Below are 25,960 nucleotides of genomic sequence, written 5' to 3' on the forward strand. Positions count from 1 at the left end.
TGGTTCTACCTCTAAAATACCTCTTCAAGCCAGGCATCTTATGTACCCTAGTCCACCCCCACCTCCTGAGTCTATTCTCTGGGTCACTCTGCCACAGGCATGCCCTGAGCTGCCCTCCTTTCCACACTGTGTGTGGCCACAGCAGCCGTACAAGCCAGCCTCTTCTCTCATACCATTCTTGTGAAAGCTTCATCTTTCTCATCTTTGTTAAGTCCTTGTTCCAACTCACTGTCCTGTGATGCTACTGATCTATGCTGCCTACATAACTCAACGTGCGGTTGTAGCCAGGAATGAGTTTGTCCCTTAAAAGGCATTTGGCAATATCTAGAGACATTTGTATTTGTTACAACTGAGGGACAGAGGCTGTAACTGGTATCTGACGAGAAGAGGCCAGTGTTTTTGCTCAATATTGTACCAGATACAGGACAGCCTCCAGACAGCTCAGTTCCAGTGGATAACTGCAAAGGACAGAAATCTTGTTGAAAATCAGGAAGTGAATGAGCTGAAAAGGTTCAATGTGACATTACCACACTCTCCTTATTCCTACTTTTAACTGCTTTCAAATAAGGCAATAAAAATTGTGGGGATTAGTCTCTTAAGTTTTATCATGTGAAACAGTATGTGCTAACAACAGCTAATCCCATGGAGGTTTCCCGGTCAATACTAACGTGCTCATGTATGTTCACTGATCCAAGTTTGAGAAAACTAAACCATGAGGAGGAAACTCCTTCCCTCACTCAGCAGACAATGGAGGCACCGAAGGAGAAGGGACACCTGAGTAGGACGCTTTCCCCGCTGCCAGTAAGGACTTGGAGCTGCAAATTTTCTTCCATCTTTCTTTGTCTTTGTGACACTGGAACAAACTCCAGTTTCCTCTTTGGTAAAACGGGAGAGAAGACAGCATCTACCTCCCAATATTGCAAGAGGCTCCAAAAGCATCAGTACATTCAGAAGAGTACTTAGCAAGTAGTTGGGTGCCATCAATGATGACCTCCATAAAAATTCTAATATGTAATTTTCATACTTCTCAATTGAGAAAATTAATTTTATTTCCATTTTAATTACAAAGGTGTATCATGGGATTAAAATTAAGAAAATTAAAACTGGCTCCATCAACATCTGCATATAATTTACAAATGCTTACAACTTTAGATAGTATAATTTAAATATAAGGAATATCTCAGCACATGAAAACCACAGAACTTTCCAAGATGCCAAGAAAGGCTGTCATCTAAAGATGGGATATATATATATATATATATATATATATATATATATATATATATATATAAAGTCTTCAATATTTACTAAAGTGTCTGAGATACTTTAAGTTGAAAAGATACTTTCCAAATAAATGATACAATACACTTTTACATTCTGCAAATCTTCTGTTATAATATATTTCTTTGGGTGAGAATGGGCATCAAAGAGCCTTTCACATGCTTGGCAAATACTCCACCGCCAAGTCACATCTCCAGCTTTTGGTTTTTAAGACAGAGTGTGCAATCAACTGTGACTAAACAACACGGGCTGTCCCTGAACTCAGGACTGTCCTGCTTCTACTGAGGACTACAGAGATGCACACACCTTTCCCTTGCTCCTTTCCTTTTCCCTCCCCCGACCTGTCTATTTTTGGCAGAGTAAGTTATCGCTCTTAACCTAAACTGTAGTGTGTGTTAACTACTCAGTTTATTTTCCCACCTATAACACTTTCAATTCTTTATTATAAAACAGAATTAATAATCAGCCCTTATTTAGATTTCTTCAGATAACTAAAAGTCAAATGAACTTCACTGTCTTTGATAAACTTAATACATGATGTGTTTCCTCAAAAGAAGCATATTTTTACTTAGAAATATTTTCTTAAATAGTACTTCAGAGTTTGGGTTATAATTTCCAATCATGGGACTGGAGAGCTGGTCCCACAGTTCAGACACAGACCGCTCTTCCAGAGGACCCTCCGTAGTCCCTAGCATTCAGACTGGGTGTCTGACAACTACCCAGAACTCCAGCTCCAGGAGATCTGACACTTCTAAAGTCCTTGGACACCTGCAATCACATGTACATACCTCCACAGGGACTTACATATACACATAGTTAAAAATAAAATAAAGTTATTAAGAAATTACCAATCCACAAGAAAACAGAAATTAAAATTCATGCAGCTTCCTGTCCAACAGGCATCTTACATCAGAGCAACAGAAGCCATAATGAGTACCTACTAGAAACTCATACTATTAATGATTTTCTATTTGACATTAAATGATTCCCTCAAAAATATTAATAGCAAAGATCAAAATTCATCTCAAGATGCAGTACATTCATCTTCAGAACCCCTGCTCCTTTCCCTCTGCATGCTCTGCAGATCATCTTCCACCTCACTGTCGCTCCTGCATTAGCGAGCTGCACTGCTCTAGACAGCCATGTGTTAATATTTGCAGCTAGTAACGCACTCCTTTCTGGTTACCGTTCAGCCTACCATATTAGATTTTCCTGAGTGTAGGTATTATTTATATGCCTTGCTAAAAGATGATATCTAGATGCAAACAAGCCAGGTGAAGTTAACTAGTTTCTTAGTATAAACAGTGTTCACATTTGGTTTAACTGTTTAAACTCTTCATCAACTCGAATCAAGTGAAGGAAATCACATCAAAGGGTGGAAACACACAACAACACAAGCTTCTTCTCCATTCACATAGCAAACCTCAGGCAGTCACACACTCGCGCGCGCGCACACACATACACACACACACACACACACACATCACACCCAGGAGTATGTGCACAGTCACATTACCAGCCATGGCAGGTCAGCCATCCTCATTATCTGTGTGCTGGCACACCTGAGCTCCCAGCCCCTGCACGTCACACTCAGAGGCAGCTCTGCTGCTCACTGGCTGGCAGGCTGCAGTCCTGGGAGTCCTCCCCCACTACCTCTCCATGGCAACGGCAGCCACAGAGAAGCCAGTCCACCTCTTACGCAAATGAAAGGAGGCCACAAATGTCAGCAGTCCTAACAGCCTGCTTTCCCTCCAGACTTAATTTCCTTCTTAAAGTAACAGCTGTGCATTCCTCGTCCTGTGCTCCAGAACATCCTTCTGAACTTAGGAAAATCAGAGTTAAAAATCCATTTGTTTGACCACTTACATAACCTGACAGAAGATCCAAAGACAACTGCAATTTGCTGAGTCCCAATTCCCAATCCAGTGTCTCAGCAAGACCCTTTGTATCTGGGTTTCTAGATAAGAGTCCTTTAAGAGTTTAGCTAGCCTGCAATTTGGCTACAGAGATGGAGACAAGAGACCTTGCCTATCCATTATAATGATCCCAAACCAACCATATCCAATATACACTGCCTCCTTTGGAGACTGACATTTATTTAGAAAAATCAAGTTATTTTTAATTGCTTTTTGAAACAACCAGTCAGTTATCTAGGCAGAATCCCCCAGGAATCACAGACTGGTCAGAAACCCCTTTAGCTGTTAACACTTTGTACTTAAACTGTTTCAAGTTTATTTCCTGAATACATAGTTAAAGAGGCAACACTGGTGCCCACTTTGTATGGCTACAGAGATCACAGTGACAGGGTCCTCATCTACAATATCATATTAATAACTGGCGGGTATTAATGGTCACATCAGAATATGTTTTACAATTGCTTTAGAGCAATGGATACAGCAAAAATTAAGGTCTTAGGGAAGGATCTGGGAGGACTTGGGGGAGGAGAAGAATATGTTCAAAATATATTTAAGTTAAAAATGGTTTCAAATAATAAATATATAATAAAAAGAATGTTTTAATATACATATTATAACAAAAAGATACATTTCCTGTACACTGTTATTAAATACTGGGTTGTCTCAAAGACAACAGAATAGTTAATTTAAATACACACACACACATGAGCATGCACACATGCACCTACATACATATGTATGCACAAAAAAATTACAAAAATGAAATAGGAAGCAAAACTTTCATTTAATTATTCCACAAGCATTTAATAAATCCTATCAATGTGCTGGGCACTCTGATGCTTGGGGACGCACAGGAGGGTCACTTGCAGCCATGGAAGCTGTCTCTCAAACAGCTAAGGCCAGCCTAGCCTACCAGCATTCCGGAGGATACCTGGAGTGACCAGAGGTGTCAGACCACACAGACACAAGAGACCCAGAGCAGTGTGGCTGCTGGAAATGGAACAGGATGCGAGGGAAAGCAAAGGGAAGGAGGCCAGAGCTTCTAAAGTTCAAGTTCAATGCAGGACACGTGAGGGAAGTGGCAAAGGGATCGATCAGCATGATGTGAGGATCAAGACCTTTACCCTGAGTTCAGAGCAAGTGTATATGAGTTCAGATGACACAGGGACACAATCCGATCAAAACCACGGAAATTACTGCCTGCTTTGCTTCTAATATCCCCACTCCCACCACACACTCCCCCCAGAAGTAAGACTGAAACTCAGAATGCTTGTGTAATTTAAACAGCTGCTAGCTGCATAGTGAGTGTGAGCTATTAAATGCACACATACCTGCATGCACACTGGGAAGCTCTTCCTTTTCAAGCTAACAAGGCCACTCAATGTGGCCTGTGCTACTCACTAGTCCCAGCAGCAGCCACCTCAGGGAGCGGGAGGAAACTGCCCTGCATGCCCAGCCTGTAGTCACAGGCCTAAAGTATATGGATTATCCAGTTCCCACCCAATGGCTCTATTTCCAGAACTCAATACCCCCAAACAAGGTATTTGTTCATATACGATCTTACAGGCTAGATTTGAAAGACAAAAGCTAGGTTATATTCATTTTCATAACCCTACCATCAGAAATGCAACAACAAAAAAATCCTTTCTAAATGAATGTTTTGTGGCCTTTCTTTTAATTATATGGTCAATAATTCTAGGATTTTATTTATGAGTCAACTTCAAAAGAGACAGGTAACTTAGAAGTGGCCCTGCAACAAACACATCATCTGCTTTTAACTTTACCAATTTCTCTAAGCTCCAGCTGGGTGAATTCACTAGCTGGATGAACGCTATTTTAAGAAAACTACATCGTTAGTATTCCCACTAAGTATTGCATTCAAATGCTAATACAGATAAATTGTACACATTTTCCAAGTCTCCAGCAGTACTGACACTGGCCTGTGCTCTCAAGTCAGAGCCCAGCCATTACAGCGCCATTTTTGATTGACAATGACCTATTTTGAATCTCTGCACATGGTCCTCCAAGCACCAAGGTAAAGTTTCAAACAAAAGTAAGTTGCCTGACTTCCTAGATGTCTTCCCACTCGCACATATGACAGAGACAGGACAATTCAACATGCTGGCTTCCGGGACTTATAAACTTTAAATTCAGCACTTATCACATCTTACTACTGATTGTCATGAAGGGTCCTAAAGAAATAGAGATCCTCTTCCTGTTCCTCCTTTCCTCCAAACTAACATTTCTACCCATCATTCAAATCCACTCAGAAAGAGTTGTATTACCAAATACTCAATAGAGAAGCTTCCCAAACAACCTTGAGCACATCAGGAAATGCTATTATGCTGTGGATGATTGATTGACAAATAAAACACTGACTGGTCAGTAGCCAGGCAGGAAGTATAGGCGGGACTAGCAGAGAGAACTGAGAGAACAGGAAGGCAGAGAGGAGGAGATGCCAGCCTGCAGCTATACAGGGAGCATCACATAAAGGAAGCAGGTAAAGGCACGGAACACATGGCAACATATAGATTAACAGAAATGGGCTGAGTATAAGAGTAAGAGCTAGACAATGGTAGGCTTGAGCTAATGGCCGAGCAGTTTAAATAATATAATCATCTGTATGTTTATTTTATAAGTGGGCTACGGGACTGCCAGGGCTTGGCGGGATCCAGAGAGAAAACTCTAGCTACACTACTAGTCACATGGTACCGAGTCTCCAGGACAGGAGGCTCACTGCTGACAGTGAAGCAGCACACTAGCTGTCCTGGGGATCTCCTGCCTGCAAGTCTTCAATCACAGAAAGGGGAGGAAACTTGAGATACCCTCAAGACCTTTCACATTGGATGGTGGGACATGCAGATGAGCAATTGGATTGTGGGACATGCAGATGAGCAGCAAGGCCATCTTCTGACCAGACTATGGAGGAGGACAAGGGTGAGACTTGATTTTCATGCAGTGGACTACGAATTGGGTCAAGCATAAGGCTCTCTCTTTAGCAAAGAGCCTGTCTTCCAAGTAACAGTAGCTCTGCTGATGTGGGAAACATATAATTAAAATTAAATAAAATTAATATTTTAAATCTATTTGTATTGCATTCGTTATAAAAATAGCTACATTCATGGACATGGATGTACATTCATGGAGTCTCTGATTGACAGCAAAATTCATTTGGAAAGTACAGTTCTTATATATCCCCATCCTATAAGCATAACTTCCTCCACTGTCAGCATCTAGACATCCAGCACCACACTACAGAACCTAAACTGAAGTGTCACATCACCAAAGCCAGAATTAACACTCCATTATTTCCTGGTGTCCATTCCATGTATTATGACAAAAGTTCTATACACCAGCACTTAGGCAGCATTGGTACCCATCATACAGAACAGTTTCACTACCTAACATCCTCTGAGCCCCACCCATGTATCTCCCCCTCTCCACAACCTCATGTGTTTACTGTCTCCACAGGTTATCCGTTCCAAAATGCCACATAGCTGGATTCACACAGTATGTAGCCATTTCAAGTTGGCATCTTCCACCCAGCAATATGCATTCAAATTTCTTCTTTATTTTTTCCCTTGCAAATAAGGATACATTTTATTTTGATCAAATCCACCCTTCACTATGACCCTCCAAGTCCTGGATCCTTCCTCTCCTACCTTCATTCCTCTTTAAAAAGCATAAGTGTGTGCATGTGTGCATGCTCCTGTGTGTGTGTGTGTGTGTGTGTGTGTGTGTGTGTATGCGCATGTTTGTGTGTGCATGTAAAATATATGGAGTCAAATTAATGTTGTCTGCAGGAACATGGGTGTAGAGCTTTCCACTGTAGCATGGGCAACACATCCCTGAAACTGCTCCATGGTTTAATCTAATCTCCCAGGACGACGGCCCCAGTCTTCTTAACCTTATATACGGCTTCAGCAATCAGATGTGTAAGAACAGGCTCATTTACCCATGACTGTTCCACAGTTCAGTACAAGGATGCATGATTCCCATCCATATCTCACTGTGCCCACTTACAAACAGGAGTGACTTAGAGGATGCTTGTCTTGTCCTGGGCTATAAACTAGACACACTGATTTCGGTCATTCGACTTATTTTGGATAACTTGTTTTGTAAGCACAGAAAGGCTTTATAATAATCACAGTAAAATCTCCTGCCTCAAATCTAGGACACTGACAGAAGTAACTCAATTTATATTCTGAAATTTAATAGCTTTAAAATAAAATAGTCCAGTCTGGAAATCAAACATTCAAACAAAATAATTAGTGTTCTTCATACTACATGTTTAATTTATTCTTCATTTTATTTTTATTTTGTGTATGGGTGCTTTGCCTAGATGTATGTCTATGTACCATATGCATGCAGTGACTGTGGAGGCCAGAAGAGGGTGAGATTTCCTAGGACTAGAGTTACAGGTGGTTATGAGCCACCATGTGGGTGCTGGGAATAGAACTCAGGTCCTCTGGATGAGCAGCCAGTGTTTTTAACCTCTGAGCCATCTCTCCAGCCCTCCACACTACCTGTTTTTTTTTTTTTTTATATATATATGTTCCATGCTGTGTCTTTTGATTTGAGGCAACTCCTTGGATACAACACTATGATTTTCTACTTTAATTAGAAACAACAATCCTAGTACTTCAAGGCTAAGACAGTAGGACAGTGAGTTCTAGACCTCCTGGGGCTATACAGAGAGATGGTGCTATTTATAAATACATAAATGACAGAATAATAGACTTTATTATCAAAGAGTTTTTTGTGTGGAGGTATATACACACACACACACACACATTGTATGTCTGTGCATGTTGAGCCCAGAGATGACGTATCTTCCTCTATAGCTCTCCATCTTATCTTCTGAGATAGGGTTTCTCTCACTGAACCAGGTGCTCACCGATTGGCAGACTGACTAGCCAATGAGCTCCAAGGATCAGCCTGATTGCCTACTCACCATACCTAGCTCTTTTGCGTGGGTGCTAGGTCTTTATACTTGCCAGACAGGAACATTACCAACTGAGCCATCTCTCTAGCCCAAAAGCAATTACTCTAATTGTAGTTTTTTTCCCTTTTCTTTCCAGATTTATCAAATAGATATCCCATAGCACACTGTAACATTGGTTATCAGTGTTCTTCGTATGATTCTATCATCATTTATATAATTATCAAATATTATACTATCCCAGGAGGCAGCAAGCACTGAAGAAATTCTCATCCTGCCCTAACAGCAGCCCTAACACGGAGACAAGACCATGAAAAAGTGAATGAAACGTGAAGATCGAGGCTGAGAGGGACGGTGTTCAGCTGCAGCTGCGGCCAGCACCACAGCACCCACCCAGAACACATCAGGCCCCGGGTTCCACCCCCAACTCTGCAAAGGGAAAACAGACACGTTCCCAATTTTGGTATTTAAGATGATAAATTTTTCTTGTAACTCTTGCAAGAGCAAAATAAAATGAAATAATCTTGAATTAGGTCCTCAAAGGAAATGTTCAGACTCTGTGGAAACTGATCCTGGGATCGTGTGCATGCTCTACCATGGAATCATATCCCAGCCCCAAATGCTCAAACTTCTAAAAAAGAAGAAAAGTGTGGTATTTTTCTTAATTGAATAATGCACTTCAGCAAGTCATACTAGTTAACTAGAGAAGAGAAAAAAAACGACCATGTTTCCACAGTACCAAGTAGATACAACAGAAGCCATCTAGTCACACAGCCAATTACAATAGTCAGGGGCCAGCACAGTGCAGTCATTGTGTGGCACTGACAACACTAGTCACCAGTCACACGGAGTGGGAGGAGCACGAGAAAGACACTCGCTGCCCCGCGTCAGCTGTGCTGTACATTTCACACATTTACGCTCATACAAATACGTGGAAATGTTTGTGTCTAGATGTACGTGTAGCTATATGAACACACATACATTTCACACACTTACGCTCATACAAATACGTGGAAATGTTTGTGTCTAGATGTACGTGTAGCTATATGAACACACATACATTTCACACACTTACGCTCATACAAATACGTGGAAATGTTTGTGTCTAGATGTATGTGTAGCTATATGAACACACATACATTTCACACATTTACACTCATACAAATATGTGGAAATGTTTATGTCTAGATATACGTGTAGCTATATGACCATACATACATTTTATACATTTACACTCAAATACGTGCAAATGTTTATGTTTAGTATACATGTAGCTACATGAACACACATACATGAACTACAATCACTAGCAGTTACTTCCGTATGATACAGTTATAAATGACTATAATTCTCTCAGTATATGATCTTTCAATTCTCCAATGAGCACAGACTGATGAACTTCTACCTTCACCCGTGGGGGGAAGGAAGGACAGCATACTGTTCTTCCTAAAGCATGGACCCTTGTATCAAGCTAGTGATTTACAGGGTCCTCAGGCAAATGACTGAAACAAGAGTAACACTACAGACAATACTTCAAATTGTCACCAAAACTGATAGATTAAAGTAAGTGAATTCAGAGTAGGTACTTTTTATACACTGCTGAGAGCTATGAGCTATGAGAGCATGAAAGCCATTAGCTTCCAAGTGTAGTTATCTCTACTTGAAATGGGGAAAGGCAAGATGACCCATTTTTCTGGTACTAACCATTGGGAGCTCACATTTCAGCATGGAGGTCAATGAAAACATATACCGCCTTATTGTTCTAGTGAGATTCTTGATGGGGGATAAATAATATTGCTTTTAAATAGGCAATGGGCATTGTGCTGATATCAAGATTTTCATCTGAATCACATTTGTGCTGAAGCTGAAAGCCACAGCCACCAGCATGGTTTCCCTCCTACATTCCCATGGCCTTCCTCACTGCAGGAGAGCTCATGGGGCAGGAAAAGGAAACTTGTCCTTTTCTCTCCAGACATACACCAGCTACAGGAAGTATTACCTGCAGCCACAGCATCTTACTGCCACCTGCCTTCAGTCACAACCTGGTTCTGCCCTCTTTAAGCTCCATGGAACCTCATCACTCCATGAACTCATGCTCCGGCCTTTTCGCTCTTCTGTTGGTCTCCTGCCTCGGGAGACAGGTGGCACTTTTGATGCTCGGTCAGCACTCAGTACTTGGTGGACTCGCTGGACTTCCCTTCCCATGATCTTCCTTTCCTCACTGTTTGCATCTGTCTGCTGCTGCTCTGACCTTTCACAAAACTGATGATAGGAAACCCAACTAGAAACTGGCACTTAGAATTCAATTTTTAAAGAATGAGCACAGTTTGGCAAGACAGAGCGCAAACACACCTCTCTCTGCATGCAACACAATAAGAGAGCAGTAACTGTCTACCATGCCTCTCACACACTTTGCTCTGAAACACCAGATACTAGAGAGCTAGGTCACTGTCGACACTGCCTGCCTTCTCCACCTCAGAGGAGAATGGGTTAAAGCAGCTGCACAGAAAGTCTCTCATCTGGGGAAAGTAACTGCAGAGTGGGCGATGGAGGAATGGCTCAGTGGTTAGGACCATGGACTGTTCTTACGAAGACCAAGGTTGGTTCCTAGCGCCCATGTCAAGTGGCTCACAAACACCTGTCACTCCAGTTCCAGGGACATCTGATACCTCTGGTCTCCTTGGGTGCAAGGGTGGACAGTCATGCTCGTGACACACACACACACACACACACACACACACACACACACACACACACAGAGTTAAAAATGAAATAAATCTCTAAAGCTGTGAAATACAAAGGCATTTAGTCCAGCAACAGGAAGTGAACAGCTTTTCTAATAAGGAAAACTATACTTTAAAAAAAAAAATGTGGTGATGAGATCTTTACCTCACCCTCCAAGGTCAAGTTTTCTGAGCCCAGGTCTTCTGGGGCAATGTTCCCAGCCATTTGAGCACCAAAGGCTACAGCACAGCACTGGCTGCTACTAGGGCGGAAGTGGTCACCGAGTGACTCGACTGGGAGGAATCCCCTGTGCTGAGCTTCAGAACAAGAGGGGTGAGCAAGCTGAGGCGACACAGTCCAGTGGGCATGACAAGGGTGTGCACCAGGATAATCTGGGGATCATTTCCGGTTCTTGACAAACAAAGGTATCTTAGGTATGTTTCAAAAGGTGGTTTTGATTCCTGAGATAACTGATGTGTCACGGGAGACACACGATGACTATTAGCACCTGCCAGTGTCTTCAGAAATGTTAACTTTCAAAAACTGATCAAATAATATCACCCACACAGATATCACATAACTGTACTTCATATACAATGGGCATCTTATAAAAAGATGTTCATATTTTAAAGATTAAAACCCTCAGTGGTGACAATGTACTGCACAAAGCCACCTGAGGTCTTTCTTCACACACTTTCCAGGCTTTGCAGAAGCTGCATGTCATTTCTTAAGTGTGTGTCTGCAGTGAGTAACATAAACTAAATCTCCATGGATAAACCCCAGTTCTGGTTCCACCTGAAAGACATTTCTTTATTCACCCCAAGCTCTGCACAAACCAGAGTCAGCAATTTCCAAACCCTGCTCTCAGCCTAGAGGCCTGCTTGGGCTGGCTGCACCCCAGCTGCCGAGCTCTCGCTCTACAAGGCGACCGCCCAGCAAAGCGCCTTCTCGTCTGGAAAGTCCCACACAGGGCTTGAACTCATTCTGAAACCAGAGACAGCACTTCCTCCCATCACTCATCGGGGCCAGCATACATGAGAGAGGAGTTTTTCAGAAAGCCACGGGGCTCTCTCCTAGGACAGCTGCAGTATCGTTGCAGGCAAGTGTAAGTACGGGTGGGAGGAGGGAGCTGGACAGCAGCTAACCGAGGGTTTACAGAAGTTAACAGGTAACAACAAAGGCTTCCATCCCTCTTCACGATTTTAGTAGCATCCAGTCATGTACCACCCTTTCCCACAATTCCTCTCTGCCTAGAGAGAAAGAGCGGCTTGAGTGTGCACACTGGTACACAAGAGTAGCTAGAGAAATAGGAAACGCGCATTCATGGAGAAAGACACACAGGCACCCCAGTTATATTTTACCTATAAACAAAGCATATCTGTTTGTATATACATACCATACATAAACAAAGTAAAGACAAAAATAAAAAAATAAGCCAGATGTGGATTTACAACATGGGCAATCCCAACACTTTTAAAGGTGAGGCAGGTGGATCACAAATGTAAGTCAGTTCCAGGGTAGGCTAGGCTACGGAGTGTAACCTTTCTCAAAATGTATTTATTATTTACTTCGAAAAAAAAAAGAGAAAGAAAGAAAGAAAGAAAGAAAGAAAGAAAGAAAGAAAGAAAGAAAGAAAGAAAGAAAGAAAGAAAGCCATAAATTTGAAGTGGACACTTACTGGAGGGGAGAAAACAAAGACAGAAGCTGGCTTTTTTAGCAGTATTTTGTTTTCTAGATTATACTTTGGAACCACGTAAGTATCTTAAAGAATTATAAAATACAAATTTAAAATGATTTCTTTAAAAAAAAGAAAGAAAAACATCATTATGTGTTAAATTGTAACATAAAAAGAAGGAAGGGTGCCGGGCGGTGGTGGCGCACGCCTTTAATCCCAGCACTCGGGAGGCAGAGGCAGGCGGATCTCTGTGAGTTCGAGGCCAGCCTGGGCTACCAAGTGAGTCCCAGGAAAGGCGCAAAGCTACACAGAGAAACCCTGTCTCGAAAAACCAAAAAAAAAAAAAAAAAAGAAGAAGAAGAAGGAGCGGCAGGTAACAGGAGAATATTAAAATACATTAGTAAGTGAGTCAACGCATCATTCTAGGTCTCATTAGGAACAAACTGTTCTTTGGAGAAAAGATCCAGCTATAAGATCAGAATTGGGGGAGCAGAGGGGTGGCAGAGGTAGACAGGACCCAAACAAGCTTAGAAACAACGGCAACCAAGAGCAATGCATCCAGCAGCCTGGCTGCCAGCTCCACAGTCAGCTTTAATCTTCCCAGTACCCACGAGCGGCAGACTTCAAAGCCCTCCTCATTCACAAACGAGAGCATCAGTGCTTAGCATGTAGTATGCAGACAGTGGATGCAAAGGGGAAATCTGAAGCCTCACCATGGTTTGCTCTTTCTAGGGTGGTAGATGAAGAACACCTTAGCATTCAGCAGGTAGTGTGGTCCAGGGAAGGAAGGACAGGCTGAGTCCCAGGCTGAGCCTACTGACCCAGCCTACAACAGAGCATCTAACTAAGCCCAGCAAACTCAGGTTCAAGCATTCCTGTGGCGAAAACAAACCTTCTGACTTTCCTCCCTCATTTAATGTTACAAACCAATTCATCAAATTCCAACTCTATAAGCGACATCTAAAAGAAGCAAAATGCCACAAAAGAAACAATCCCTCCGCAAAGTAAAAATTACTGAAGTCCCAAATAATGCACTCTAGAAAAATAAAGCTTATTTACTAAAACAACTCAACTTTGCCAGGGAAAAATAAGTTTCTTGGTTAGGAATCCACTAGTTGAATATCTGTAACTAACTTCAACTTCCTTGTAAATCATCCATTTACATTTCCTTTTCTCCACCCATAAAAAGCATGCGTCATCAGAGGCAGTAGACTGAGAAACCTTCTTTGCTACTTGTGATACCTGTTATAAATAATGGGAGACAGAAGCATTCAGGACATTAGATTCCAAAAATGAAATCATTCATTCAAACAAGCGAAGGATTGTGGCAGAATTACCACCAGGATGAGCTATGACAGAAAGCTCAAAACCCCACACTCTTACCCCGAGCTCTGCAAGACCCAGCAGTCAAAGCTGAAACAGAGAAAGAGCTGATGTGGGGGTGCACACGATGATCCATTGCAGAGAATGAGAAGGCTGGATGCCAACATGAGGGTGTGGACTACCATGACCTTTCACCTTAAGGAGAAGCAAGGACTCCCATGATAAATTCATTAAATTTCTACATTCTAAAAAGATCTCTACATTTCAACACCTGATTCAGTAGTACTCAGTAGTACTGAAACTAAAATAGACGTGATGACCATAACTAGGCTGAGAGAATAAATCACCTCCCACACACACACCTACACCTTCACTCACGGCTACCCTGCTCCTCTGGATACCTGGAGCTGGTAAGACTATAGTCTAAAGCCACACAACACAATGAACAGTTTCTATATTTTACATTACTAACACATATTAAAATGTACTGAGCAGCCACCATGCTCACTACATAACACTCAAAATTCATCTCTTCTCAATCCTAAACTATCCTGTGACCCCTAAAAGACAAGGTCCTTTATTTAAGCAGTTTCCTCTCTTTATCTAAAATGTCAGCTTGGGAGACTTCCAGAATATGCTGTGTTCATGAACACCACTGAGGGACCCTCCCATAGTCAGCCTCATACTCTGCTATGGCCCATTTGCTCTAGCCTGGAATCCCCTGAATCCCCTGGTTCCTAAAACTCAAGACCTTCAAAGAAGGCTGAAGAATTGGAGAAAGTGGAGACGCCTAGCTAAGGGGAAGTCTAGAAATGTCAATGGGCAAAACAATGTTAGAGCAATTGTTTCAAACTGTGTAGATGCAGCCTAACTGCTAAACACTGGGAGATCGGAGTCAAGCGCAGGGTTATTTAAGATCTCTGGGTTGGTCCAGAACTAGATGCTGCTCAGTGCTCACCTGTGAAAGGAAAAGGCCACTGCTGGAAGTGGACACATGCCACGAGCCCCACTCCAGACTGATGGGGAAACTGATGGTGTTTGTTGAGAAACAGTTCTGTCCTTGTGGCTGCGGGCGCTGGAAGAAGTTAACAGGCTACCTAGGACCCTTCTAAATCTATCTCCCAGCACACTGAGGACTGCCAGATCAGCACCTGTGACAGCACCCATCATGGAGCTTGTCATAAAGCATTCAGTTACATCAGTTTCTTCCATGTCCCCAAGGAAGCCTTCCAAGTAACTCTACTGTACCTGCTGGGAAAGTGTGCAACCCCCGGAGTCCTCTAACCAGGGCCTGGCAAAGTGCCTCCCATTGTTTAAACCATGCAGCCCTCTGTACGCTAGCCTGTAGCTGTAAAGGTCTCACTTCAACACCTAAAATTAAAATTTACAACCTACACTTTGTAGGCATTCCGAATTGTGTCATTCTTACTGATTTATAAGTTATGGCTAAAAGTCTTCGCATGGTATGTCCGCCGCTTACATAGTGCAGCAGCAGAAAGAAGTGTAGACTATGGAGACTGGACAGCAAGAATGCTAACTCTGTCCCTGTTCTGACAGACCAACATGCCACAGGATGTTTTTTGAAGGATTAAAAGAGAGGGGGAAAACATAAGCCTCCCAAATGAGAACTGACCCACTGGGGAGGGATGCTTCACAAAAGATACTCAACATTCATCCAAAAGTCACATTCCTACATAAAAAGAAATTTCAAGGCAATGATAAGTCAGGCCTCCCAGTATTTGGAAATATGACCACAATTTTATTAGGCATGGTGGCACCACCACGGTTGTGGTAGAAGAGCATTTTAACAGGCATACGCTGTTGAAATTATAACGTTTTAATTGTTAATAAATTAGGTTTGAGATGTGTTATAAAAAAAGGTGTTTACATGCTACAAACCACGCTAACAATCCCTCCTGGATCATCACTACTAGCAAAGATTCCCTTAACACAGATGGGTACCCTTCATTACCAGAAGTTTACATGGCATAAATTTACTCTAGAAATGAATGGACCAGCTCCAGGTGGAGCCTGCTGCTCAGTTTCAGGTAGCACGATCCTCACTGTGCTCCACTGGTGTCTCAGTAGTTCTGGGCCAGAGGTCCATCCTGACAACAGTACCTGAATGACTACATCCAGTCTATGAACCTTTTTTTTTTTTTTATTTGAAGGCTATTTGAAGGCTACATGGGTTTATTTGGTTTTCTGTTTTGTTTGTTTGGGGGGATTTTTAAACTTCCTTTTTTATTTATTCTTTGTGACTTTCACATCACGCATCTCCATCCCATTCACTTTCCCGTCCCTTCATATCTACCTTCTGCCCTTGAAACTTGCCCCACCCAAATAAAATAAAATCTAAGAAAAAAAAGAAAAATCAATTTCATCATGGAAGTTGTAGTGTGACACAGTGAGTCACACAATAAACCCTTTTATCCATGTATCTTTACTTGCAAGTGTTCACTGCAAAGAGTCGTTGGTCTGGTTCAATGACTACTCTGGTTCAGGGCCTGGGAGTTGCAGAATTGGGTCAGCCGCCAGCTCTCCCTTGTCCTCACCACCAGGGTGAGCTCTGCTGCGTTGACCAGGCCTGTTCACCACCGCTAGTCCTCCCACGTCCATGTCTTCTGGGTCAGTTCTCCCACACGGACATCCATCTTCAGGGCCATCTCTACCGTGCTGCCCAGGTGTGGTGCAGGGGCCTCTCTCCAGAGTGCTGCATCTTGTATGTGTGTGTGTGGGGGGGGGGGGGGGGGGGGCGGGTAACCCAGGGCAGCTCTCCTACCTGCCTCGGGCACTGATGGGTGGAAGTCGAGGAGGGGGGCATCTCTCCCCCACCCATGCTGCCATATGGCAGATAAGGGGTGTGACCATGTCTCCCAAGTTGTCGTTCTCGGGGTGGTTCACCCACCCCGTCCCCCAATAGGGTCAGCTCTACTGCGCTGCCCAGGCAAGGTGCAGGGTCCAGTTTCCTGAGTGCTGTAGCTCCCTCACTTATCACAGGCAGCAGGGGTAAGGGGCGGAGGGCATCTTTCCCTCACCCTCACCCTCACCACCACATGGCAGATGGGAGTGGGGGGGGGGTGGCGGCCAGCTATTCCATTCTCACACCCTCAGGGCTATGTCACCCACGCCTCTGCCAACAGGGTCAGCTCTACTGTGTTGCCCAGGAGAGGAAAGGGGCCTGCTTTCTTGAGCGCTGTAACTCAGTCCATGAATTATTAAAGGAAACATACAAACACAAACATTTGCTCTGATATGTCAACATAAAACTCAAATCTCCATTTTCTCTTAGCTTAATCTGACATTTCAAAAGCCACTGCTTAGAGTGGAACACGGCATCCTCTCTCTCCATTCTCACAGCAAACTCTTGGTCCTTCTAAGACCCAGGTGTCACCTGAGCTTCAGTGAACACGATCTATGTGGATCCACATATTCACTGGGGAAGCATGTTTCTGATCAAGTAGTGTATGAGAATAAAACTGCCTAAGACTGGAGTTCAGGGCAGAGCCAAGATGCACCCAGAGCCTCACCAGGCTGCTGATCTCAACATCTGCTCTCAGCAGCTTCTCTAAGTAGCCACAGAAGCCTGTGAAACAGGACTTACACACAAGACCCATGAGATGGTAAAGTAAACACGGCTTCGCAGATGATCAGAGGCAAGGAAGGCAGTGGAGGCCCCAACCCAGCCATGGTAGAGGACTTAGTGGCAGGCAGAGGAAGGACTTCCTTGGGTACCTGACTACAGACTTCCAGGGAAGCCAACGGAACAATGGGATGGGGGAATACTGGCAAAGCTTCCCAGGGGACCCTCCTATGCTGAACCACATCCCTAAGCACAGTACTACTGTTGTAAAAGTTGACTAATTTTTTTTATTACAATTACAAATTGGAAATATTTTCTTAGAAAAAATACACAACTGGTCAGATCATAGATTTACTCAAGATAATACTCATTATAAAGTATTTTCAGTCATAAAGCTCAAACCCCATTTTCCATGGCCACCACTCACTTTAGCATGGTGCCTAGGAGGCAGGCGCATAGACAGTGCTGATTGACATGTATGGAACACTGAAAACAACTGTTTTACTATTGGATACTCCAAATGTCCATCAATACACCTGCCCTATCCTGCATTCATATCCTCACTCCCCTTCTAAGTTAAGCATACTCTCCCTGCAGCTCTGAGACCTGCGCCACAGGTTACTGTGACAAGCAGTGCTCTGGGAATTTCTGGTTAAAATAAACACCGAAGTGACACTGGCATTTGGGAACAAACACCAGAGTCACCAGATATTCCAGGAAGCCTAAAACAATCAACACACATTCAAAGTGTAATTCACAACCCAGCAAAGGGCATGGCTGGGCGAGAAGCCATCTGTGGAGCTGAGATCTACCAGGAAATGGGAAGTACTGTCACGTGACACTCCTATGCATACAAACATGCTACACACATCTGCCCAGCTGATCAGCTGGTAAAGACAGTTGATAAAACTAGAAACTTCAGAATCAAAAAGCAGGGGAAAAAAAGATTAAGAAATTTTTAAGTAGATGATGAAGCCAAATCTATCCCTTTTAGAATTTTAATGCTCACTAAGAAACTACTGTTAGTAATATTGGTACTGCAATACATTAATAGATCAATTAGGAATGAAAGAATACACTAGAGGCTTCTACATGGCAACTCTGTCTGGGACTGGCTCCTGTTTACTGACTGTTCCTGGCAAATAGATTGTTATCTATCCACTTGACAATAGACAAATTAAGTATAAAAGATTTGAAATACAAAATTCACCATTAAATTCAAGGCATCTATACAAACTACAATTTGAGATAGCCCTGAAAGAAGGAGAAAATACTAAGAGGTAAGATATGATATAGTATTATAGGAAACTACTTCAGAGACAAGAAGTTGTTCAGAAACTATGATAAGAGAAGTACTAGAAGAAACAAAAAAAATTACAACTTTAAAAGAATATGTAGGTAATTGCACTGTCAGGATAAGAAACTGACAGACTGTACGTACGTATGTATGTATGTATGTATGTATGTATGTATGTATATTCTGTGTGATAAAAATGTACCATAAACAAAACCAGAATGCAGACTGGGAGAGAGCCACTGGGCAAATGTGACTGAGAAGGTAGTGAAGCAACACCAAGGGAAGGCACCCCTTTAAACAGGTGAGAGCCACCAGTAAGACAAGCTATGCACAGGCAACACTCAGAGTCAAGGGTGAGCAGACCATTCCCGCTAAAGGCAAAAACAAGCAAGACATCATCTTTGACCTAACCCAGTATGAAACTGTGAGGCTCAGGTAAGGAAACAGGTGCCACTAGCAATGGCTCATCTCATGGACTAAAGAACACAGTTTTGGGTGGGTAGAGGAAAGCGGTAGATCTGGGAGGAGATGGGGGATGAAATATGATCAATACATTGTACAAAGTTCTCAAAGAATATAAAACAGAGGGAAGAAAAAAAGAAAGAAAGCTAGTTGTGAACTAGGGAGATGGCTCAGTAAAGTACTTGCCAAGCATGTTTGAAGACCTGAGTGCAAATCCCCAGGGCTGATGTAAAAGCCAATGTGTCAATGTGCACTTTAATCCCAGTGGTCCTATACTGAGATGGGAGGTAGACACAGAAGAATCCCTGAAGTTTGCAGGCCAAGCTGGCCTGGCATATGCAGCATTGAGTATCCAAGAGGCTCTCTGTCAAGCAAGGTAGGCAAGGGGTGACACCCAAGGTCCTTTGACCTCCACATGCAGGTCATGGCATGCCTGCAATACATAAATGCATGGCATGCCTGCAATACATAAATACACATACAGGAAAATGGGAAGGAAGGAAGGAGGGAGGGAAGGAGTTATCTTTCCTAAAACTAACAGTGTGGGCAAGTTCTCCTCAGTAAGTACAATGTGAAGACCCTGTCCTGTAAAAAAATAAAGGCATAAGTGTACCCACATAGGAAAGCAGGTAGGAAGGTGAGGGGGAAGGCCTGCCACTAGGGAGACTAGGAGGATAAAGAAGAAAGCACACAGCGTGACCATGGTTCATGTATATGATGGGCTTGCATTTGTCTTTATAAAGTATGGCATTATGTACAATCCACATATGTTGATTTTTAAAATCAACTAATTTATATGCTCTTATTACCATTAAAGAAATTAAACTCATAAGTTAAGTGCTCTTGAGAGTAATTTCCAAGTCCTGAAAGTTTCTTTAGAGAAGTCTATCAAATATGAAAAAGCAGTAATAATTTTACACACTCTCTTGCATCAAGGAGGAAGGGCTTACCTTCCTGTCAAAGGTAAGTATTTCCCCACCAGCTCTGCTGTGTCACATATCATGCTAAAACACACTGTACTTTTACTGTGTTTCTTTTTAAATTTTACTTGAAATATTCTACGTTTAATGAACTACATAGTAGACTGTAGCTAATACACGTATCTTTGGAAACTTTTATATTGTCTTTCTTTCATTGAATTTTAGTTTGAGAAACAGTTTTCTGGTCAAATTAAATGCTCCAGACATTTATTTCAAATACTATTAAATTTGCTGCGCTTTATTTTATGGCTCAAGATATAATCTTGGCAACTAACTGTACAATGGTAACTTGAATAAAGTATATTGTTGATTCTTCAAAAAATAAAGGCATAAAAATATTAATACATAAGAGTTGGAGAGACAACTCAAGTGAAGTGCTTTCAAGTATGGAGACCTGAGCTCTATTCCCAGAATCCACATAACAAAAAAGCCAGACATGGAAGCGCACATTTGCAGCCCCAGCTCCGAGAAAGGACGGTCAAACTGCTGGGGCTCAATGGTTAGCCAGACTAGTCTATCTGCCAAGTTCTAGACCAGCAAGAGAATCTCCCTCATAAAACAAAACAGACAAACAAAATCCAATAGACAATGCTGAGGCATGACACCCAAGAACCCAAGGTTGCCCTCTAGCCTTCCCATGCATGCACACATTTATGAATGCATATCATATGCATGCACACATAAAAAAATTAATAGAATAATATACAAAAATGATCACTACACAGGCAATTTTTAAAGAAAACAAAAGCAATTATTTTGTTCTACCAAGGAAATAGATGAACAAACTAGGTATATTTGCAATACAAATTCCCATACCTACATCTATACATGTGTGTATGTATAGGTCTGTAGCAAGCCCACACCAAAGCATGAGACAAAGAAAAGGGTAATGTATATGGCAGGCCATATACATTATATACAAATAATACAAAATAATAATTAGCAATCTGCATCCTCTCTAGATACTAAGCTTTCTAAAAGCAAACATACAGAAGATGGAGATGTCATTTGTGGGACTAATTGTCACATGGGGATTAATGACCTCAGATCCATGGCCCCTCAATTGGATGCCTCTTCAAGGTAAATGAAATGGGAATCCCTTTTCTACCTCTTCAAGAGGTTACCCCTCAGCCTGCCCCATCAGAGCGCCAAGGTCTGAGTTCAAGTTGCTTAAATATAAAATAAAGAAACTGACAAAAAACTACTTTTAATATATTCTCCTCTACACTGTTTTCATAAAACTGCAAGAAAAAGCAACCTTGCTATTGTTTGCATGCTTTTGTTGAACACAATTCAAGCTTTATTAATAACATATATGCCACCATAATTCTGCTGTATTTTCTTCTTCCAGACAAGTCCACAGAATGTACAATTGAAACAAGAAAATACAAGAAGTCGCTCACCCTGTCTAATGATAACTAAGAAAACTTCTCTCCAAAAGAAATTGTTTGGGGCAGCACATGGGCCTGGAAGGCAGGAAATCCACTCCTGCCAGCATCTCCCTAGACAGCCTGATTGCCATGATCTGGAAGTGGGGCACAGCCATTCACTTCATTACAGGCCAGCAGCACGTGGAGAAACGGTCCAAACCCAACAGAGCTTCCATCATGATTCTCCCACAGGGAAAATGGCATCCCACAAAAAACAACCTCTTCAAGGGTGAAACACATTTTACCTATTTCTGTGGTCTATGCCCTTCCAAAGATAACCCTGCCCAACAAAAGGGGTTTCTTCAGTATTTAATTGTTCTCATTAAAGCAGAAGTTTAAACATTACTTTTTCTCCACAAAGCACAATTATGACAAAAAGGGTGAAAAGTATTGGCCTAGAATCCACTAAAGAACAGAACTACAATCCCAAAAGACCTTACTCAGTACATCCTCAAAACCCTAGACCGGGGAATAGAGAGATAACTCAATGGTTAAGGCACCAACTGCTCTTCTAGAGGACCCAGGTTCGATTCCTAGCACTCACATAAAGCCGCACAAACATCTAATAACTCCAGGGGGGAGGGGAGGTGTCTTATTGAAGGTTTCATGTGGTCTCCACAGGCATGTGTAGTATGCAGGCAAAACACGAATTAAGTAACAGATCCCCCAAGTGACCCTGTTGGTAGTGGTTAATGGTTAACTAAACTTGGTCACTGCATTCCAGTACTTACAAAGCACTTCCAAACTGGGGGGAAAAAAAAAGTCCAAGTTACCAAGACTATCCTTGAGGATGCCTAAACTCAAAATATTCTTTATCTTGGCCATGAAATGTACTGCACTCCCAAGGACCTGACACTGTGTGGTTAGGAAACAATGGGGACTGAAATCGCCGCCAGGAACCTGTTCCTTCAGCAGCATTCGCTCCTGTTAGCTAATCAGAGCCATCCTCCTGTTCCAGAAGTCATATCCCAAGACAGTAAAAATGTTATGACATGACTTTTCCAAAGTTTAAAACCACTTAGGTTTTCTGCATTGAAAGTTGTAAAGCTGGGTGTTTTTAACTCCAGTAAGAGCACAACACACTCTGAGCTAGTCGCTCGTGCCTATAATTCCAGCACTCAAGAAAGAAAGGCAGGACACGGTTTAGAATACCAATTGCTCTTCCATAGCACCCAGGTTCAATTCCCAGCACCCACATGGCAGCTCACAATCATCTGTAACTCTAGTTCCAGGGGATCTGACACTCTCTTCCGGTATCCTTGGGCACCAGGCATGCACATGGTACACCAACAGACATGCATGTAGACAAGAGACCCACATAGAAAATAAAATACAGATTTAAAAAATTATTAAAAAGGAAAAGGATTTGGACTTGTTTCCTGTGAAGAGATGTGAATGCAAAGACTCATGGCTGAATAAGATCCCGAGAATAAAAGACAAATGAATGCTCACTCATCTCCTCTAAGATTCAAAGAACACAAGGAAGAGGGGCTGAAGAAGTGTAAGAGCTGGAAGACAAGGAGAAGGGCTGTGAAATGCATTCTGGGTAAGCACAAGGGTTGAAATCATAAAGTCATAACAGCTGCAGGTGCCTGCAGGGGAACAGGGGCACAGAAGCCAGGCAAGGGGGCTGGGATTAGCTCAAAGGTACAGCACATAACTAGAATGTGTGAGGCCCAGGGTTTGATGCCCAGTATGCAAAGAAGCCATGCACAGGCCAGGGCTCAGGGGGCCCCGTCTCTCAATGATGGACTCTTTGGTACTGGAAAGATTCAGGGACAAGGGGAGTCACCATTTTCAGTAACGTACCCACTAGTGACCGCATCAGGTTCCAATGGCTATTTCTCGATCCAATGGCCACACATATGGCCCTAGTTAAACTTAATGGGTCACAACTCACACCAGCCGTAAGTACCTGAATAAGACCAGGGTCAAGCCAGCCAAACTTCCTGCAGAGATGGAGAAGTTGTTCTCCAGGCCCCATTTCTTACTGCACAGCTACCGGCAGCTAGTAGCTGCTGGGGAAGGGGAAACCATTATTTTTTGTGTCACCACTGGTAGATTTCTCAAGGTCCTGCTTCCCCACACCCCCACATCCCCACACACACACACCCCCACACACACACACGGAAAAGCACTAATACCCTTAGTGGATTGTCCCAAAAGAAAAAGAGGAGATAAAGTTAGTAGAGGGCAGAGTTGGGAGGTATCAAATTCTCAAGAATAAGAAAAACTAATACAAAAATTTAAAAAATAATTAAAAATTAAGCATGAGTCATGAATCTGGGAAAGGGAGGTGTGGTAGAAACTAAGGCATTATTAGGATACCAGTGATAACAGCAATCAGAGTATCATGTATGAAGCTGTGAAACTTTTTAAAAGTGTATGAAAAAGAAATAACCTAAGAACCTTAGCCTTCGAAGCAGGGATGTACTTCCTTCCACCCCTACAAACCACTCCCGCTACAGGGTCCAAAGTTCATCTGCAGACTTGACTGCCAGTCTCCCAGCTGATCTTTGTTTATAAAGACTTCATACTTTTTGGCAAGGGAAAATAACTACACCACAGGATTCTATTAAGCCCTTTGTTGTGCAACACTACACACAGGAATGTACATGTGAAAACACAGAGCCGTCCGTGCAGCCCTGCCTCGATGGCCCCAGGTTTACCTGGAGGCCCTCAGCCCATCTTACGCCTGCTGTAGTTGCTGACACCCATACTCCCAGCTGACCACTTTCCTGCTTCTACAGAAATCACATCCTGGCCTCTTAAGCAGTTTTGCTACTCAAGATTCATTCTTAATCATCATCATTGTTCTAGACTCTTTCTGATCTATTTCTGCATGGAATCAGAGTGCACAGTCCTCTGTGTCAGTTCTGTTAGTGAAGATGATCCATTTTGTTGAATACAGCTATCACTTACTCATTTTGTGCCCCAGTAGTCTGTATGGATAGATTGTATTATTATACCAAATGTATTTTTATTTTCCTACTGGTATAGGATTGAGTTGTACTCAACTTGGGGCAACAATCAAACCCTCCTCATCTATGTCTTCGTCGAGTGTGACCTGGGCCTGGCAGTGCTCAGTCACACTCTCCGGTGAGAACACTCAGCTTTAGCAGGTTCTGACAAACCATTCTCGGCAATGCTTAAGTTTTGCCTGTTCTTCAGCACCATGAACAAGTTTGATTCAACACATCCTGCTGTTCATCCAGTTTCCTGTGGACACCAGAATTCCCTCACAATGCCTCCAAGCTGGTCTGTACAGCAGAGCTTGGCCTCTTTTTCACCCTAAACTGTACCCTCTGTATGATCATACAGTATATAAATCATAAATCAATGTATTGACCCATTCTCCTGCTGATGGATGCTGGGGGTTGCTTTCAGAGTCTATACATTATGAGTCAAGTCGCTATGCCATGTAGGAAAGCAGCAGCCTTAACCTGTCCACTATGCTTTCCTCAGCTTATTCCTACAAAGAAAAGTAGACAGTCTCAAGAGCCCCAAAACCAATGAATGACTTGGGTATATTTAGGTAAATATATTTTAATATACATATAATCCCCGTTTCTTTATTAAAGTCAGAACAAAACCAAGAATCAGATCAACAATTCTTAATAGTTTTGTGGCCAAATTGTCTTAAAGAGAGAATACAAATTAATTTTGTTCTTCTCCTTCAAGAAAGTTTTGCTTCAGTGAACACTGACAGGTCTGTGCTTCCTGATAGCAATTCAACACCCCAAATACAGCAAGGTTTCTTAGTACATAGCGATGCCTAGTTCCTTATGATCAAAGGTCCTTTAGGACTCTGATGAAAGGACCTCTTCCCTTCCTAGGACTCTGATGAAAGGACCTCTTCCCCTCCAAAGGCAGGCACACATGCACACGCACACAGCATAGCCTCAAGATGCCCAAGGCCCAGCAACAGAAAGTATTCATTTGAGGCTGGATCCCCTTGGCTGCCCAGCAATAGGATTCTCTCCTCACAGCCATGGAATCCACTGCTGGGTGAGTCTCACAGACAGCCAAGTCACACTCTCTCCCTTCATCTCTACCCAGCAGTGCCAGGCCAGGCATGTGCCAGGCTCAGTGCTCTGGTGTTCCATACCTATGTACCACCAAGAATCCCAGCTACTCCTTAGCAATGATCTTGTATGTGTGGGCTGCAAAGCTTCTTGTGGTTATTCACTGTCTTTAAACACAGAGACCCACCTGTGGGGGTCGTTATGGTAGAAATTGGTATTTTTCCACAAATTCTTTCCCTGAGTTTGAAGTTCTAGAGTTTTTGCAATCAAGAACATTGAGTCAGGAATTGAAGATATAGCTCAGTAGATAATAGTACTGGTT

The 25,960-nt window shown here is 42.6% G+C and overlaps 1 protein-coding gene across 5 annotated transcripts in view; it reads right to left on the reverse strand.

Annotated features, from left to right (window-relative positions):
* Window positions 1-25,960, reverse strand: part of Hivep1 (HIVEP zinc finger 1) — a 143,602-nt gene that overhangs the window by 88,001 nt on the left and 29,641 nt on the right. Inside the window, exon 1 of one of the 5 annotated variants that reach the window (XM_028867758.2) lies at window positions 2,798-3,735. The exons of the other annotated variants lie outside the window; for them this stretch is intronic. Within the exon in view, the coding sequence (XP_028723591.1) occupies window positions 2,798-2,804 (7 nt within the window). The 5' untranslated portion in view covers window positions 2,805-3,735. Of the gene's footprint in view, window positions 1-2,797; window positions 3,736-25,960 lie in introns of those variants that run through there. 5 annotated transcript variants of the gene reach the window in all.

The sequence above is a fragment of the Peromyscus leucopus genome, chromosome 5 (genome assembly GCF_004664715.2).
Source record: "Peromyscus leucopus breed LL Stock chromosome 5, UCI_PerLeu_2.1, whole genome shotgun sequence".
In the NCBI taxonomy this organism is placed as follows: Eukaryota; Metazoa; Chordata; class Mammalia; order Rodentia; family Cricetidae; genus Peromyscus; species Peromyscus leucopus.